This window comes from Chelonoidis abingdonii, chromosome 9 (assembly GCF_003597395.2).
Source record: "Chelonoidis abingdonii isolate Lonesome George chromosome 9, CheloAbing_2.0, whole genome shotgun sequence".
Taxonomy (NCBI): Eukaryota; Metazoa; Chordata; order Testudines; family Testudinidae; genus Chelonoidis; species Chelonoidis abingdonii.
Window position 1 is genome coordinate 47,358,027 of NC_133777.1, and position 18,952 is coordinate 47,376,978.

At 47.1% G+C, this 18,952-nt stretch overlaps 1 protein-coding gene across 9 annotated transcripts in view; it reads left to right on the forward strand.

Moving 5' to 3' along the window:
* PPCDC (phosphopantothenoylcysteine decarboxylase) overlaps positions 1–18,952 on the forward strand; it is a 76,128-nt gene that overhangs the window by 37,559 nt on the left and 19,617 nt on the right. For 6 of the 9 annotated variants that reach the window (XM_075069512.1, XM_075069514.1, XM_075069516.1 and 3 more), the window contains 2 exons: positions 12,180–12,308; positions 16,703–16,871. In XM_075069512.1, coding sequence (XP_074925613.1) covers positions 12,180–12,308; positions 16,703–16,871 — 298 coding nt within the window. Of the gene's footprint in view, positions 1–9,376; positions 9,507–12,179; positions 12,309–16,702; positions 16,872–18,952 lie in introns of those variants that run through there. The other 3 variants (XM_075069518.1, XM_075069515.1, XM_075069517.1) reach the window with 3 other exon arrangements.

The following is an 18,952-nucleotide window of genomic DNA, read 5'->3' on the forward strand; positions in this document are numbered from 1 at the left end:
CCTGCATTTGGGTGGGACTATAACAGTGTTTAAAAGGGAACTGGATAAACTCATGGTGGTTAAGTCCATAAATGGCTTTTAGCCAGGAACGGTAAAGAATGGTGTCCCTAGCCTCTGTTCATCAGAGGATGGAGATGGGTGGCAGGAGAGAGATCACTTGATCTTTGCCTGTTAGTTTCACTTCCTCTGGGGCACCTGGTATTGGCCAGTCAGTAGACAGATACTGGGCTAGATGGACCTTTGATCTGACCTGGTATGGCCGTTCTTATGTTCACTTCCTTATTTACTTTCTCTGTACCACTCATGATTTTATAGACCTCTATCATATTGCCTCTTAGTCACCTCTTTTCCAAGCTGAAAAGTGCCAGTCTCATTAATCTTTCTTCATATGGAAGCTGTTCTATACCCCTAATAATTTTTGTTGCCCTTTTGTGAACCTTTTCCAATTCCAATATATCTTTTTCAAGATGGGGCGACCACATCTGCATGCAATATTTGTGGATTTATATAGAGGCAATATGATATTTTCTGTTTTATTATCTATCCCTTTCTTCATGATTCCCAACATTCTGTTCACTTTTTTGACTGCCACTGAGTGGATGATTTCAGAGAACTATCCACAATGACTCCAAGGTCTCTTTCTTGAGTGGTAACAGCTAATTTAGACCCCATCATTGTACACCGCTACCTTGATATAACGCCACCTGATATAACATGAATTTGGATATAACGCGGTAAAGCGCTGCTCGGGGGCGTGGGTGTGTGCACTCCGGTGGATCAAAGCAAGTTCAATATAACATGGTTTCACCTATAAGACGGTAAGATTTTTTGGCTCCCAAGGACAGCATTATATTGAGGTAGAGGTGTATATGAATAGTTGGGATTATGTTTTCCAATGTGCATTACTTTGCTTTTATCAACATTAAATTTCATCTGCCATTTTGTTGCCCAGTCATCCAGTTTTGTGAGATCTTTTTGTAGCTCTTCGCTGTCTGCCTGGGGCTTAACTATGTTGATAGTTTTGTATCTTTTGCCAATTTTGCCACCTCACTGTTTGCCCCTTTTTCCAGATCGTTTATGAATGTTAAATAGGATTGGGCCCAATACAGACCCTGGGGGACACCACTATTTACCTCTCTCCATTCTGAAAACTGACCATTTATTCCTACTCTTTGTTTCCTATCTTTTAACCAGTTACCAATCTGTGAGAGAACCTTCCCTCTTATCCCATGACTGCTTATTTTGCTTAAAAGCCTTTAGTGAGGCACCTTGTCAAAGGCTTTCTGAAATTCTAAATACACTATATTCACTGGATCTCCTTTGTCCGCATATTTTTTGACCCTCTCAAAGAATTCTAATAGATTGGTGAGGCATGATTTCCTTTACAAAAACTACGTTAACTATTTCCCAACAAATTATGTTCATCTATGTGTCTGACAATTTTGTTCTTTATAATAGTTTCAACCAATTTGCCTGGTACTGAAGTGAGGCTTACTGGCCTGTAGTTGCCAGGGTCATCTCTGGAGCACTTTTTTAAAAATTGGCATCACATTAGCTATCCTCCAGTCATTTGGTACAGAAGCTGATTTAAATGATAGGTTACAGATGACAGTTAATAGTCCTGCAATTTCACATTTGAGTTCCTTCAGAGCTCTTGGGTGAATACCGTCCAGTCCTGGAGACTTATTACTGTTTAGTTTATCAATTTGTTCTAAAACCTCCTCTAATGATACCTCAATTTGAGATAGTTCCTCAGATCTGTCACCCAAAAAGAATGGCTCAGGTTTGGCTCACTCGGGGCAGGGCAATGAGAGTCTATAGCTTAGGCTTGTGTTCAGGGGTTCGGGCATCCTAGCTCTCGCAGATGCCTGACAAGCACTGGCCTCTTAGCCTAGAGAGGAGGAGACTGCCACCCCAGGGGCTGGGATGGCAGGGGGAACACAGGCCCACCCACTCCCCTGCATCCCGGCCCAGGGCCCTAACAGTGGCAGAGGGATCTGCCGCTGGGTCAGCGGGGATCCTGACTGCAACATGAAACAATGAACCGTACTAGGGTTAGCTGTCCCTGGGCCACTTCCTAACTCCTCCTCGGGGTGTACTTGAGTCTGTAGAGGATTGTCATATCATCAGGGTAGCAGGCCTGCAATAGTCCTGACAAATCCTCTGTGGTGTGGTCTGGTCAGCATGCAGCTCTGGGCAGTTCTCAGCTCCCCAGGGGCCTGCAAAAGTCTCCCAGCTTGGGAGCAAGCAAGAGGCATCTGGCTCCTCTGGTGGCTACAGCCCAACTGAGTGCCCAGACCCACCTTTTATACTTCCTGTCCCTCCCACTGACTTCTGGCGGGAGGGGTGAGCATGCCCTGGTTCCGCCCACCAGGGCTCAGTGAGGGGCTCCTCCCCCTCTGGGTCCGTGAGAGGCCACTCCACCTCATTACAGTGCCTCAGCTTCTCCTTCTGTAAAATGCTTTCCTATAACCCACATGCAATTGTCTACACTGAGGTTGTTTGTACTGGTGTAGCTATACCAATGTAGTTGGACTGGTGCAAACCTTAGTGATGTAGGTGTCTTGCACCAATCTAAAATATGGCTTGCACTAGCATAAACTGAACTGGTGCGTGTCACTTTTGACACCAGTGCACCGTGTCTGCATTGGGTGTTTGTTGTGACAGCGGTGCAAAACTTTCCAGTACAGACACGTCCTTAGTTCATTAACGTTTTCAAGGTGCTCTGAGACATCTTCAGATAGAAGCTGCTAGAGAAGGGTTAAGTCATATAATGAAGGATTTAGGGAAGGGTCAAGTCAGATAATGTGGATGGAAGTCCCATTTCAGGACCTGGACTCTTCTGAGGTGTCTACACTGCAGCTGGGAGTGAGCTTTCCAGCCCGGATAAACAGACTCATGCTAATGGGACTCAAGGTAGCACGCTATTAGTAGTGTGTGGATGTTGCAGCTCCTGCAGAGTCTTGGGCTAGCCACCCAAGCTCAAGTCTAGGGGTTGGATGGGTTTGAGCTGGAGTGTCTAGCCTGAGTCTCTGCCAGAGCCGCAAGATCCACGCAGCTCTTCTTAGCATGCTAGCTCAAGTTTCGCTAGTGTGAGTCTATTGTCTACCCATGCTAAGAAGCTTGCACCCAGCTGCGGTGTAGAATAACTGTGGTGAGTTAGTGCAGCACTGTGGGAGAGGGATGCTTTATCAAAGGTACAGCACTTTAGAGGAGATGTTAAACAAAGGCCGTGTCTACACTGGCAAGTTTCTGCGCAGTAAAGCAGCTTTCTGTGGTGTAACTCCTGAAGTGTACATGCTGCCAAGCCACTTAGTGAGCAGAAACTGCGCAGTTGCAGCGCTTTAAAAAACCTACCCCAACGAGAGGCATACAGCTTTCTGCGCTGGGGCTACAGCACCATGGTGCCAGTGTAGACACTCTGGTCGATTGCAGCGCTGCGATTGGCCTTTGGGGGGTGTCCCACAATGCTTGTTCTCACCTCTCTGGCCATCAGTTTGAGCTCTACTGCCTTGCCCCACCCCTTGAACTCCTTGGGAATTTTGATAGTCCCCTTCCTGTTTGCTCTGTGATGTGTGCAGTGGTCTTAGCGCATCTTTCCAGGTGACCATGCCTGCTCCACGCACCAGGTGATCCCCTGCTTGGAGCAGTGCTGAGCTGCTGGACCTCTTCAGCATTTGGGGAGAGGAGGCTGTCCAGTCCCAGCTGCGCTCCAGTTGTAGGAATTATGATACTTATGGACAATGTGACAGGGTCAGGCCAGATGGATACAGGAGAGTGTTACAAGGCAGATATATTAGTCCCAGATTAAGTAGATCCCTTTTCCCTGGGTAAGGTAACAAGGACAGTTCCAGAACAAGCAGGAACCAGTTAAGGCAGGCAGGCTAATTAGGACACCTGGAGCCACTTAAGAAGAAACTGCTAGAATCAGTTAGTATAGGCTGGCTAATCAGTGCGCCTGAGTTTAAAAAGGACCTCACTTCAGCTTGTAGCGTGCATGTGAGGAGCTGGGATCAAGAGGCACTAGGAGCTGAGAGTGGGAAGGTGTATTGCTGGAGGATTGAAGAGTACAAGCATTATCAGACACCAGGAGAAAGGTCCTGTGGTGAGGATAAAGAACATGTTGGGAGGAGGCCATGGGGAAGTAGCCCAGGGAGTTGTAGCTGTCGTGCAGCTGTTCCAGGAGGCACTATAGACAGCTGCAGTCCACAGGGCCCTGGGCTGGAACCTGGAGTAGAGGGTGGGCCCGGGTTCCCCCCAAACCTCCCAACTCCTGATCAGACACAGGAGGAATAGACCTGCACTGTGGGTTCTACTAGAGGGGAAGGTCTCTGGGCTGTTCCCTGACCCACATGGTGAATCTCTGAGGCAAACAGATCTGCCAATAAGCGCAAGACCCACCAAGATAGAGGAGGAACTTTGTCACAACAGATTTCACGATGCACGATAGAAAGGGGCCATGACTTGGGCACACTGCACTGCAGGGTCAAAATGAAGGAGCTGCGGAATGCCTGCCACAAGGCGCGGGAGGCAGACTGCTGCTCCGGTGCTGTGCCCATGAGCTGATGGTTCTACAAAGAGCTGGATGCAGTACTTGGTGGCAATCCCACCTCCACTGTGAAGGCCATTATGGGTACTTCAATGGCTTGCATGGCAGTCGAGAGTGGAACAAGCCAGGAGGGGGAAATCTTGGATGAGGATGTGGAGTGGAGCGGGGGAACCCAGAGGTGGACTACGACTCGGAGATCCGAGATGCATGCAGCCAGGAGCTCTTCTCTACCCCAGAGGAGGCAAGCCAGTCACAGCTGTTGGAGCTTGGTGGAGTACAAACAGGAGAGGAGGCCCCTGGTAAGTGGCTTTGATTTTGGGAATCGCCGGAGCGAGTTGTTGTGGGCTGGAGGGTTGCTGAAAGCAGGCTTGTGTCTGTGTGTTGCGCGTACCACCACATGCCTAGTCTGAGTGGCGGAATAGGGTGTTGATTGACTACCGCACTTCACAGGAGTCTGCCTCAGAGATCTCCACAAAACTGTCATGGAGATACGGGGCAATCCTCTGCCGTAGATTCTTTGGCAGAGCTGCATTGTTTCTTGCCTTATTAAGGGTAAATTTTCCACGCCACTCTGCCGTCACTGGGGCAGGACCATTGCTGCACACCAGAGAGCCGCGTAAGGGCCAGGGTGGAAGCCGCAGTCTTGGAGAAGACCGTTCCTTGATTCCCTGCTCACCCTCAGCAGCAAAATATCTTCCATAATGAACACAGCTTGTGGAAAATGGGGGGGGACAGGAATGATTATAAGGGCCCCCCCCCGGTTCCCCCTCATGCTGGCTCTCTCCAAGAGCCACATGCCCAGTGTACAGTACGGTCTTAGAACACTGATTTCCCCTACCTCTGCAGCTACTCACCATTTTGGAGGTCTTGTGGCTCATGTGTGTTTGCCTGGGGTCAGCCAGTTAGTGACTGTGTTTTAAATCACTGAATCAGTGTTCTGTGTGTTGCAAACAATACTGCTTCTTTAAAGTGTTGCATTTTGGCTTCACAGAGATGACCTCGGGAGACCAGCCTCCCTCTTTATCGTCACCGGCTGAACGGCTGTGCAGAATTAGAAAGCGGCCATAAAGGACTAATGAGGACTTTTTGCATGATGTCACTATGCACTCTGCGGCCGAAAAACAAGAACTGAACGAGTGGTGGGACAGCAAGAAGAGGGACTGAAAGGAGAATGTGATGCACCAGAACGAAGCCACGGAGCTGCTCTTAAAAGTTATGGAGCACCAAGTGCACACACTTCAGGCGCTACTAGCATTACAAACCGAGTAGCTCCGCGCCTACCCTCCCCTGCAGCTGCTGTCGTAAAACTCTTACCCATGCACCCCCACCGCAGACACCGCCAACACACTCTTTTCAACCTCCTGGCTCCAGTCTGTACTCGCTGCATTCCACTCCTGCCCTGTCACAGTCGAGCCCTGTGGTCTCCCAGTACCCACTGCACTCAACACCCGTCCTTCTGCAGTTTAGCCCTGCTGAAGTACAGTACCCACTGCACTGTACTCCAAAGGACAAGATTGCATATGATACCTGGGCATACACAAATCTTTAACCATCCCGGGACCCCACCTCCTCCTGGGACTCTCCCTTTCCCCATCCTCCACAGTCTTGATGTGTCTTTTGTTAGTCTCCCTCCTCCAATTGTTGTTCTTTTATTTAAAAAAAAAAAAAAAAAAAATTGGTTCGAAAGCAATCTTTATTCCATTAATTGTGAAAGCAAACAGAGGCCTGCAAAGCAACAGGCAGTTTTCGTAAACCTTCATAGTGCATCATCTGCACCAATCACAATCACCTCCTAGCATTACAAGTACTGCACTCCTGAGCATAGCAACAAATATTAGTGGATTTCAGCTTCAAATTTCTGCCTCAAGGCATCCCTGATTCTTATAGCCCCACCTGCGCCCCTCTAATAGCCCTGATCTCTCGCTGTTCAAATTCAGCCTCCAGGTGCTGAGCCTCAGCAGTCCAACCCTGAGTGAAGCTTTCACCCTTCCCTTCACAAATATGGAGTGTACAGCACACGGCTATGAACATAGGAATATTGTCATCAGCCAGGTCGAGCCTCCCATATAAGCAGCGCCAGCAGGCCCTTAGATAGCCAAAAGCACACTCAACCGTCATTCTGCACTTGCTCATCCTGTTGTTTAACCGCTCCTTGTTGCTGTCAAGGTGCCCTGTGTCTGGCTTCATAAGCCACGGCATTAAGGGTTAGGCAGAGTCTCCCAGGATTTCGACTTCCCCTGTGGTGATCTTCTGGTCCGGGAAGAAAGTCCCTGCTTGCAGCTTCCTCAACAGGCCAGTGTTCCGAAACATGCATATGTCATGCACCTTTCTAGACCAGCCTGCGTTAATGTCCGTGAAATGCCAACCATGATCCACAAGTGCCTGGAGAAGCATTGAGAAATACTCCCTCTGTATTTATGTATGTGTTAATGTACTCGGTAGCTAGGTGGTTTGGTACCAGGATTGAAATATGCGTGCCATCTATCACACCTCCGCAGTTAGGTAAGCCCATCTGGGCAAAGCCGTCCACATTGTCACTCATGTTGCCCAGAGTCATGGTCTTTCAGAGCAGGATGTGATTAATAGCTCTGCACACTTGCATTAACACGAGTCCAACAGTCGACTTTCCCAGTCCAAACTGGTTAGCGACCAATCAGTAGCACTCTGGAGTGGCTAGCTTCCACAGTGCAATTGCCATGTGCTTCTCCAACGACAGGGCAGCTCTCATTCTTGTGTCCTTGCGCTGCAGGGCTGGGGCAAGCTCATCACGCAGTCCCATGAATGTGGCTTTCCTCATCCGAAAGTTCTGCAGCCGCTTCTCGTCATCCCAGCTGTGCATCACGACGTGATCCCACCAGTCAGTGCTTGTGGCATTCATGGAGGTGCTGACCTCAGTGGAACACTCCTTTTGGGCTCAGGAAACAAGCAATTTCGTGTTGTAGCTACTACGTATGGCAAGATCAATGTCATCTTGCCTTTGTAGTTTAAGAAATAACTCCACTGCCACTCGTGATGTGTTAGTGAGAGCAAGCAGAATATTGGTCAACAGTGTGGGATCCGTTCCTGCAGACTGAAGAGACAGAGCGTTGAAAGATGGCGCCAAATCTAGACGGAAGCACGGGGATTGCTGGGATGCAAAGCAATGCATCCTGGGGCGTTGGAAGAGGACCCGGGGTGCCCCAGTACCCCTGCTGCCTTCCCACAACTCTTAGCGGCAGAAGAGGAAGAGATGATCTGTGGGATAGCTGCCCGGACTGCACTGCTGTGAATACTGCTGCAAGTGCCACAAGTGTGAACACGCTATTGCACAGGCAGCTGACAGTGTGAACACACAACAGCAGTTTCCCTTCAGTGAGGGATAGCTCAGTGGTTTGAGCATTGGCCTGCTAAACCCAGGGTTGTGAGTTCAATCCTTGAGGGGGCCATTTGGGGATCTGGGGCAAAAATCTGTCAGGGATGGTACTTGGTCCTGCTGTGAAGGCTGACCGGTAGCTGTCTGGCGTTGCAAGCTTCCACAGGGCTATCACCACTTGCTTGTGAACTGTGAGGGCTGCTCTCATCTTGGTATTATGGCGTTTCAGGGCAGGGGAAAGCAAGTTGCAAAGTTCCATGAAAGTGCCCTTATGTGTATGAAAGTTTCACAGCCACTGAGAATCACCCGACTTGCAACACTATGCGGTCCCACCAGTCTGTGCTCGTTTCCCAGGCCCTGAATCAGCATTCCACAGCATGAGCCTGCCCCATTGACCCCATGATGTCCAAATTGCCAGGGCCTCTGCTTTGAGAGAAGTCTGTGTCCATGTCCTCATCACTCTCATCACCATGTTGCTGTCGCCTCCTCACCTGCTTTTGCAGATTCTGGTTCTGCACATACTGCAGGATAATGCATGAAGTGTTTACAGTGCTTATAACTGCCACTGTGATCTGAGCGGGCTCCATGCTTTCCATGGTATGGCGTCTGCAGGAGAGCAGAGTGGCAGCGGATGTGTGATGATGGTTTGCAGCCCTACTGCACCGTCTGTTGTCAGCAGCACCCAGGACACAACAGTGGCGGCTGAGCTGAGCGGGCTGCACGCTTGCCATGGTGTGGCGTCTGTGCAGAAAAGAAGGCGCGAAACGATTGTCTGCCGTTGCTCTCACGGAGAGAGGGGTGACTGACGATATGTACCCAAAACCACCCGTGACAATGTTTTTGCCCCATCAGACAGTGGGAGCTCAACCCAGAATTCCAATGGGTGGCGGAGACTGCGGAAACTGTGGGATAGCTACCCACAGTGCAACGCTCCGAAAGTCGACGCTAGCCTCGGTACTGTGGACGCACTCTGCCGACTTAATGCACTTAGTGGGGACACACACAATCGACTGTATAAAACTGCTTCCTAAAAAATCGACTTCTATAAATTCAACCTAATTTTATAGTGTAGACATACCGTGAGTGAGTACAAGAAGACCTGCTCATCACCATGTGAGCAGTCCTCTGTTTTTGCACCCATAAGCATATGTTGCTTTCCTTCATAGAAAGGCATGTTACTAGGAATGAACAGAAAGCTTTCCAGTCATTTCAGAGATCACTGTGGTGCATTGGCAGAGCTCTGTTGGTGCCCAGGTCTGGAATAGCAGAGGGGCTGCTGGTCAGAATTGAGGTGCATTGGGTGTGCGGCAGGGCCGGTGCTACCATAAAGGCAAACTGGGCGGTTGCCTGGGGTGCCAAAAAGCAGTGCTCCTAAATTTTTTTTTTTTTTTTTTTTTACACTGTTCCTGGGCTGGGCTGCCAGCAGTGTGCTGACACGTGCGACTCAGACTCCTTCTCCCAGCGCAGCGGCCGCTCCATGCAATTATTGTCATTGCTGGTGGGAGTCCTGGTGGCTGGGCAGAGCTCCTCTTAGTGCTCCCGTGGCACAAGCCCGGCGACAGGCGTGACAGCAGAGTTTCGGCTGAGCCTCCACCAGAGATGAAAGTAAGGTGATAAGGTCCGGTACAGAGTACTGGCAAGAGCTAGTACACCATGCCGGACTGCACCGACTTCCGTGGCCGGGATTGAAAGGGCTCTGGGCTCCCCACTGCTACGGGGAGCCCAGAGCCCTTTAAATCCTGCCCACAGGTCCGGCGGCCAGGCTGGGGCCGGGATTTAAAGGGTTTAGAGCTCCCTCCAGCCGCTGGAGCTCCGAGCCCTTCAAATCCCGGCCCCAGCCCCCGAACCCTTTAAATCCCAGCTGGAGCTGTGATGGGGATTTAAAGGGCCTGGAGCTCTGCAGTGGTCACTGCCCCAGGCTCTTTAATTTGCCCATGAGTCCCGGGGGCTCCCAGCCACCTCTGCAGCTGGGAGCCCGGGTTTGATTTAAATGTATACATGTATAATGTATGTGATTTATTGGGAGGGTGGGGCGCAAGGTGGAAGTTTCGCCTAGGTGGCAAAGTATCCTTGCACTGGCCCTGCTGTGCTGTATGGGCTTGCAGTACTGAAATACCAGGGAATGCTGCAGATCAGGATTAAGATACATTGGCAGAGGTGGGCAAGGGATGTTGCAGGTCAGGATTGAGGTGCATTGACAGAGCTATGTGAGAGGAGCTTGTATAGCTTCTGCTTGCATTATATCTGGCTCCAGAAGAGTTAAATACAAAAAGTTCTTTTAAAAAGAAGGCGAGACTCTTTAATGTACTTAAAAACTAAAAAGAGAGTGAAGAGCCCTACTTTGGGAAGGGTGGGGAGCACTAGTTATTCCGGATGCTGCCTCTCTGTTGTGGTTGTGTGTGACTCATAGAGTGAGCAGTTTGTGGCCCTGATGCACACCTCTCACTGGCCTGTGGTCGTGCCTGGCCTCTGGAGGTAAGATACCTCATCTCATTTGCTGCTTCTCTTGACATTTTACCAGCTCAGATACTCCATCGAGGTCAGAATGTGACAGATATAGCAATTTCCTGCAATATCCAGGACAAACCTGATTGGACTAAGTTAAACCTTTTAAGTATGTTTACAGTCTATTGTATTTAAAATGTGAAGTTTATGTGTTATTGTGGGATTGTATGTAAGTTCTTCTGGGGGAGACATGGCCAGTGTAAACCTTGGGAAGTGTTATGAGCTTCAGAGAAATATTTTAAGCAATGTGCCAGACAAACAAATATAAGTGGGGTTCTAGAAAATACTTGCAGATTGGTAAATGCAAATGACCACTTACAGCTGTACAGAGAGCCAACCTTTTGAAGCTTCATCCCAAAGAGGGGACCACTGTCTGGGTACTTAGGTATTTACGGTCTCTGCAGATCAAAGACCCAAACTGTGTAAAGTGGTGTCAATAAGATTCAGGGTGTGCTTCTTCTGAGCTAACAGTTGATATGAACTTGTGACCACAGAAGACCCCCATGGTGGAGTTTGAAGGACCAGCCACGTGTCAGAGCCCTTGCTGGAATTGAGGTGATCTCCGGTAAGCTGATTAGTATGCTGCATATGTGTAGTTTTCTTTTACTTTTTAAATACGTTTTCTCTGTAGTGCTTTCACCTTAAGAATAAATGTGCTTGCTGAGGACAAGTTGTTTTGTAATTTATACCTATCGGCAATTACACTGTTTATTGCCTCTGAGGCAAAAGCAAAGCAGGCTAGCTTAGGCAGTCTGACTTGCGAGGGAACTCACAGTGTAGGCAGAGAGCTGTGCAGTCTGGAAAAACCCCAGTCAGGAGGGAGAGAGATGTGTCTCTCCATCCAAGAGAGGTGGTGGCTGGAGATCTGGAAGCCTGACAGTGGATTTCCTTTGCTCGATCATAAAGGAGGAATACAGGAGCAGTTGCACTGAACTGTAACCTATACACTTTCGCCCAGATACTTCCTAGGAACGCCACTTAACTTTGTTTAAAATAGTCCTTTGAAGTTCACAACACTTCCCAAGGTTTACAAGTCTTCACCGTAGTGAATCCCACATTTTGCCTTTTTAATACAGTGGGCTCCAAAGATACTTAACCTTAATTCAATAAGGTTTAACTTAATTCAGCAAGGTTTGCCCAGGATATTGCAGGAAATCACCATGTCTGTCACACAGAGAATTTCCAGAGCAGCCTTCTGGGTAAACCAAAATGATCAGAGTTACAAAGGTTGGAGCGAGAAAGGCCTAGCTGGCCTCATCTAGTCTATTCTATTGGACTTTGGCCAGGGTTGTTCAATGCAGCATAGTCACCAGGGTAAAATTTTCAGGAAGTTTTTCTGACTGTTCCTGAGATTCACAGATGCCCTGTGTTGAATGAGATGGGGAAGCCTGTACTGGCATGCAGAGTGATGTTGATGTCTGACATGTAGACTGAGTGCTCTCTGAAGCACAATCTGTTTCCTTAATGTTTGTCTGTACAGTGACTAGTACAATGGGGCTCTGATCTTTGACTGGAGTTTCTAGGTGCTACCACAATATAAATAGTAACTATAGGAAGAGTGAAGCAAGAGAAGGGTTAAATATGAAGCAGCAGCAGCAGCACTGCTGTCTCAGAGCCCCATTGTGATTGGGCCTTGCTCCGTGTGGATGTTACTCTTTCCCCCTGATTTGACATGGCATTTATGCATGTGGGGTTAGTACAGTGCCAAGCGCTCTGTGAACGGGTAAGTGTCTCAGGAGAGTTCAGTGATCCAGCCTCTTCTGTTGTCTGCAGCTGTGGAAAGGGCGTACGGATCCAGTCCTCCACATCGACTTGAGGCGCTGGGCCGACCTGATGCTAGTGGCTCCTCTTGATGCAAATACACTGGCAAAAATAGCAAATGGCATCTGTGACAACTTACTGGTGAGTTATTGTCTGCATCTGGGCCACTAGTTGCTCTGAATACTGGCTGAGGACTTCTTTCATGCTCTTTTTCCTTATCCCTCTATTGCTTTCACTGTAACTCTATTCTGTTTTCCTTTCGTGCAAGCTCTTTGGGGCAGGGACCATGTTGTTCTGTGTTTGTCTAGCGCCTAGTGAAATGGAGCCTCGATCCATGACTAGGGTGTCACAGGTTAGATCACAGAACCCCTCTTGGGAACTGCCACCCAATATGCTAAGACTACCTCTGCTCCTGTTTTCCCTGCCAGCTCAGGCCTCCAGCACCCTGTCTTTCTGAGCCAGAAGCTTCTGTCTGCTCCAGCAAAGACCCAGGGTCTGAATTACTTGCCCCAAAGCTGCAGGTTTACCTGAAAACAGCTCACAGAAGTGTGCTTGTCTTTAGCACTCAGATGCCCAACTACCAATGGGGTCTAAACCCAAATAAATCCGTTTTACCCTGTATAAAGCTTATGCAGGGTAAACTCATAAATTGTTCGCCATTTGTAACACTGATAGAGATGCATGGTTGTTTGCTCCCCCAGGTATTAATACATACTCTGAGTTAATTAATAAGAAAAAAGTGATTTTATTAAATACAGAAAGTAGGATTTAAGTGGTTCTAAGTATTAACAGACAGAACAAAGTCAGTCACCAAGCAAAATAAAATAAAATAAAATGCGCAAATCTGTGTCTAATCAAACTGAATACAGATAATCTCACCCTTAGAGATGCTCCGTGAGTTTTTTCCTCAGACTGCACACCTTCCAGGCCTGGGCACAATTCTTTCCCCTGGTACAGCTCTTGTTCTAGCTCAGATGGTAGCTAGGGGATTCTTCATGATGGCTTCTCTCTCTCGTTCTCTTCCACTCATTTATATATCTTTTGCATATGGTGGGAATCCTTTTGTCCCTCTCTGAGTTCCCAACCCCTCCTTCTCAATGGAAAGACACCAGGTTAAAAATAGATTCCAGTTCAAGTGACATGATCACATCACTGCAAGACGTCATTGCCCACTTGCCAGCACACACGTGTACAGAAGACTTACAGGTAAAACACAGCCATCTGCAGTCAATGGTCCTAGTTAATGGGAGTCATCAAGATTCCAAACCACAATTAATGGCCCACACTTTACATAATTACAATAGGCTGTCAGAGTTATGTTTCATATTTCTATTTTCAGATACAAGAGTGGTACATTTATACAAATAGGATGATCACACTCAGTAGATTATAAGCTTTGTAATGATACCTGATAAGAGACCTTTTGCATGAAGCATATCTCAGTTATATTATATTCACTTATTAAATTTTTGTAAAACCATATAGATTGCACAACATCACATAGGGCTTCTAGGCATTAAAATACTACTTCTACTACTACTAATAATAAATAATGCCACTCTTTCCCCTGGCTCCCTCCTTATACCTCTCTCTTCCTCTTCACATCCTTCTTCATCTCCCTGGCTCTTCTCTCATGGTATTCACTCGCCATCCCTTTCCCTATATTTCCTCCTCCTCCTTTTCCTGATGCATAATTCTTCTTCCTCTCCTGCAGCTTATAGCTTCTCCGTCTCTCTGTCTCTCTCTATCTCACAGACACACTTTCTCACTCTTCAGTTCCTCTTCCTTTCTGTGTTTTAGATGTAGTCTGGAAAGACACCTGTGAGATCAGATATGTTTGTTTTCTTCCTGCTAGTCCTCACTCCCTCATCTAAAAGCATAACATGGACATCCACCCACCCACACTCACACATTTATCTTCCAGTTTCAGCCATAGGTCTTTTTTGGGGCAATGCTGTTTTCTGGTACCTCAGGTAGCTTGGGGTGGGTGGAAGAAGGGAGGCAGCTCCTGCATTTGGGTAAGACAGACTACCCAAGAGCCCCCTGTACACCCAAACACTTTGGGACCAGAGATAGATGCTCATTAGATAGGGAAGGTCATAGAATTTTAGACACCTAAGGAATCTTCAAAGAGAATGCAAATCTGCACATGCGAGAATGCAAATCTGCACATGCAGCGCTGGTATAACCAGTTCAGTGCCTCTCAAAAATGAGTGGAGGGTGGGTGGAGCTAGGGAAGTAGGCACACAAAATCTCAAAAGGAAATTTGTCTGGACAGTTGGCATTCAGGTCAAGAAACTCTGAATGGCTGAACCCCAGTGCTAAGGAAAACCACAGTGCCTATAAATGACTAAAATACAGCTGGACTTACAGGCTTCACCTACGTGAGTGTCTAGAATGTCTCTGGTGGTGTTGGCTTAGCAGGAGGAGCATTATACGGCCCAGGAGACAGATCCCATCGGTCAGTGACACACAAGATTACAAATCTGTGACTGCTAGCCTGTTTTGGGAGGGAAATAAAATAACATAGATGTATGAAACAGGCCATTTAGGGTTTCATTTGGAAGCTTGGAGGGGATAAGACCTAACTAGGGTGACCAGATGTCCTGATAAAATCGGGACCATCCTGATATTTAGGTGTTTGTCCCGCGTCCCCAACCAATCTTTGGTCGGGATGCAATTTTTCCCAATATTTCACTCCGCCAGCAGCACTCGCCGCCCTCCCCCACCTTTTTTTTCTTTCTACTCCGCTGGCAGCACTTGGCTTTTTTTTTTTTTTCTCTCTTGCTGCTCCGCCGGTGAACTCTCCCCTCCCACCCCCCATGTGTCCCGATATTTTCTCCCTCTCATCTGGTCACCCTAGACCTAACAGAATTAAATTTTGCCTGTACTGGAGAAAGTTCACATTATAAAGTACAAAACAACAGGTAAAAGGTTTACTGAACACAAGATGACTACAGCTGAGATACTATTCCAAGGACAAATGCAAGTTGTTCTTCGAGTAGTGTTCCTACGAGTGCTCCACTGTAGGTGTGTCTGCGCCCCTGTGCCTCAAATCGGCGATTTTAGGTTGCAGTGTCTATTCAGCCCATACATGTATTCTCCCTCCCTCATGGTCTGCCTCAAGCCTGTCTAAAACTGCGTGGGGAACCCCCTTCAGTTCCTTGTCAACCGTCTTTGGCCTTGAACGAAGCGAGCAGTTGTCCCTTCCTTATCTGCATTATTAGTTTTGACTCAAAGACTATCCAAATGGGTCAAGAGTTGCATTAATTACTGTTATCAAGGGTGCACCCTGTTGCCTGCATCCTTAATCCATACGCATTCTGCGAGGTCAATTTCTACCTTAGTTGTATTCCTTAAGGATGTCCCTATCTTGGAGATCTGCAGAGCAGCGACTTGGGTCTCTACCTACAGTTTCGCAGAATATTATACTATCACTGGAGATTCGACCTCTGATGCCATCTTCTACTCCACAGTACTCTCTGTAGTAACAGGTGCCACTCCGAAGCCTTGGCCCTCCATGGGGGATACTGCTGTAAAGTCAGCTGCAGCACCCAAGGGGCACTACTTGAAGAAAAAGAGGTAGTTACTCACTTTGTGCGGTAACAGTGGTTCTTTGAGATGTGTCCCCCTATTGGTGGTCCACAACCCACCCTCCTTCCCTCTAGTGTTCTCCATAAGGGGTTTTGCGGTAGAGAAGGCAGGGAGAACTCATGTGTGGGTTGAATGGACACTGCTAACTAAAATCTCTGATTAGAAGAGCAGGGGCGCAGATACACCTATAGTGGAGCAACCTTGGGACACATCTGGAAGAACCATTGTTACTGCACAAGGTGAGTAACTTCGTCTTGTCCCTTTGTCTTTAGGATGCTGTAGCAAACCCTATCTGACGAGATAATATCTTGCTTGTTCAAGAAGCCAGACAGAGAACTGACTGCACTCTCTATTAACGATCTGCAAACTCTGTCAGTGTAGATTCCGATGTAATATGTAGGAGTTGTTTGATGGCTGTGAAGCTGAGGTGTTTTGCATATTTTGAAATAGACCAGACATGTTTCTTCTACTTGATGCTAGTTAGATCCATGGAAGATGGGATGTTTCTTTTGATTGCAAAAGGGATATATCCAATCGACACAGCACTTAGGCAAAATGACTGTACACTTGGCTTCCCTCATATACAGTCTAGAGAGTTCTACAGTATGGTTTGTGGCCATCCTTAGCTTTACTGTGGAAGTGCAGCCCAAGGAGATTGTTGCTGGATCTGAGTGGGCTGTTCACTTGACTCAAGAAAAGATGAAGCATGTTGTTCTGGGACTTGCCACCTTTTCCTTGCTGCAATCTTATGCCATTTAGTGCTAATTCGTTGCAGCCAGGAAACTGCTGACAAGTTTCCAGCGTGGCTGGGCAAAGTTTGGGTACCCCAGCCCTAATGGTCTTTGGCTTGGCAAAGGGCTTCTGCAGCAGTTTGATAGGAGATGCAAATAGGAAAGGCAGCAAACACGCTAGGGTTGGATCTCTTGTTGTCTTTCTTACAGACCTGTGTCATACGCGCGTGGGATATGACTAAACCCCTGCTGTTCTGCCCTGCTATGAACACAGCCATGTGGGAGCATCCTATTACAGCTCAGCAGGTGGAGCAACTAAAGGACTTTGGCTACACAGAGATCCCTTGTGTGGTGAAGAGGCTGGTGTGTGGGGATGAAGGTCAGTCTTTAGCATGGCCTCTGGCTACTTTCCTGTGTGCTTTCTCCCATGATGATCATGGAAATGTTATACTGATGGTGAGACAGTCTTCTCACCCTGTGAACTTCAGTGTGCTGGGCTGAGGTGAACAAGTACAGTTTGTGCTGTAACCCTCCATTGCCAAAGTTTGCAGAAATGTGTTGAAATTGGGTCTCAGACCAGCCTTGAAGAAAATATTTCTTTTCTTGCCAATTTTCAAAATCCATGCAGACACTGTGAGCTGCTAGGAATCCAAAGCAGAATCGGGAGTTGGAATTTGGGGTTAGAGGCTTAGCTTAGCTTCAATAACTCAAATCAACCTAAGATTTGTAAAGTAAATATTGCCAGCTAGTAATCCATGATAAGTGCATAGAGAGAGGAAGGATGGGCCAGTGATTAGCATGCTATTCTGGGACTTGTGACACACATTCAATTCTCTGCTCTGCCACAGATTTTCCGTTTGACCTTGATCTAGTCTCTCTGTGCCCCAGTGGGGATAATAGAGGAGAATAGCACTTCCCCTGTCTCACTGAGGAGTTGTGAAGGGATAGATACATTAAAAAATGGAGGTACTCAGATACTATATAGTAATGAGGACCATATATGGATAGAGAAGGAAAATTGTTTCTTTGGCCTGTTTTACGAATGTGTAATCGAGTTATTCGTAAAAACAGATGAGCTGTAGCACCTGTATAGAATCATGTTTGAATAAGCACATTTTTGTTAATATTTTAATAACTCTGCTGTATAGTTTGATACCAAGCTCTATGGTGTACATTGACACAGTGCATAGGAATCTGTCTGGGAAATAAGACACATTTAAAAATAGTCTTTGTGGTTGCTGAGTAGCAGTTGGCTTTCACACCTCCTGATCTCTCAAGTAAATAATGTGCATCTCTGAAAGAGGTTTTTTGGAACTGAATACCAATATACATTTGTGGCTGGATAAACACATTTAAATCAGTAAAAACACACTGGGCCATAACTGTTCTGCCAGGGTTCTTATAGCACGTCACATCAAATTTCTCACATGTCCATGATTACTATAAATGGAAACACCCAAATGAGAGCAAACCACACAATAGACTTTGGCAAAATGGAAAAAGCTGTCTGGATCAACATGCCTTCCCTTTTTTTGTCTTTTCCTTTATCTGTTTACCTAAGATCCCCCATTTCCATGGTATCTGAGCACCTCACAATCTTTTATGTATTTATCCTCACACATCCCTGTGAGGTAGGACAGTGCTATTATCTATAATGTACCAGTGGGGAACTGAGGCACAGAGAGGATCCGTGACTTACCCAAGGTCACACAGGAAGTCTGTGGCAGAGCAGAGATTTTAAGCCAGCTCACCCAAGTGAACACCCTAGCCATTGGACCATCCTTCCTGTATATCCCTCACCATTGATATCTTACATCCGTCAGTCACCTCCATCTCCAGAAACAGTTGTGATTTTTAGGTCTTGTCCATATTGAAGTTTGCTCTGATCCCACCGGTTGATGCCAGCAAGGTTCAAACCCATAGAGTAGCAAAAGAAAGTTGCAATTTGCACCAGTCAGTGTTTTGCCTGTCTATTCTACAGGTTTGTGTTCGTGCAGTTACGCTGATGACAGGCCACTGATGGCTGGAATTGGTACAAAACCTCAGTATTAGCAAGGGTGTCAGCACACAGTCTTTGCTTGAATTACTTTCCATTGTAATTTCTCTCCCCTAGTAGACCCAAGAAGTCTCTAACCGTGTTGTCAAGGTGTTTTCCCCATTTTGAACTTTAGGGTTCAAGAAGTGGGGACCTGCATGATCACTTTTAAGCTTAATTACTAGCTTAAATTTGGTACGCTGCCACCAGCCAGACTGTAATGTCTGGTACACTTCTGTTCCCCCAAAACCTTCCTTGGGGAACCCAAGACCCAAACCCCTTGGGTCTTAAAACAAGGAGAATTTAACCATCCCCCTCCTTTTCCCCCCACCAATCCCTGGTGAGTTTAGACTCAATCCCTTGGATTCTAAAGCAAGGAAAAATCAATCAGGTTCTTAAAAAGAAAGCTTTTAATTAAAGAAAGA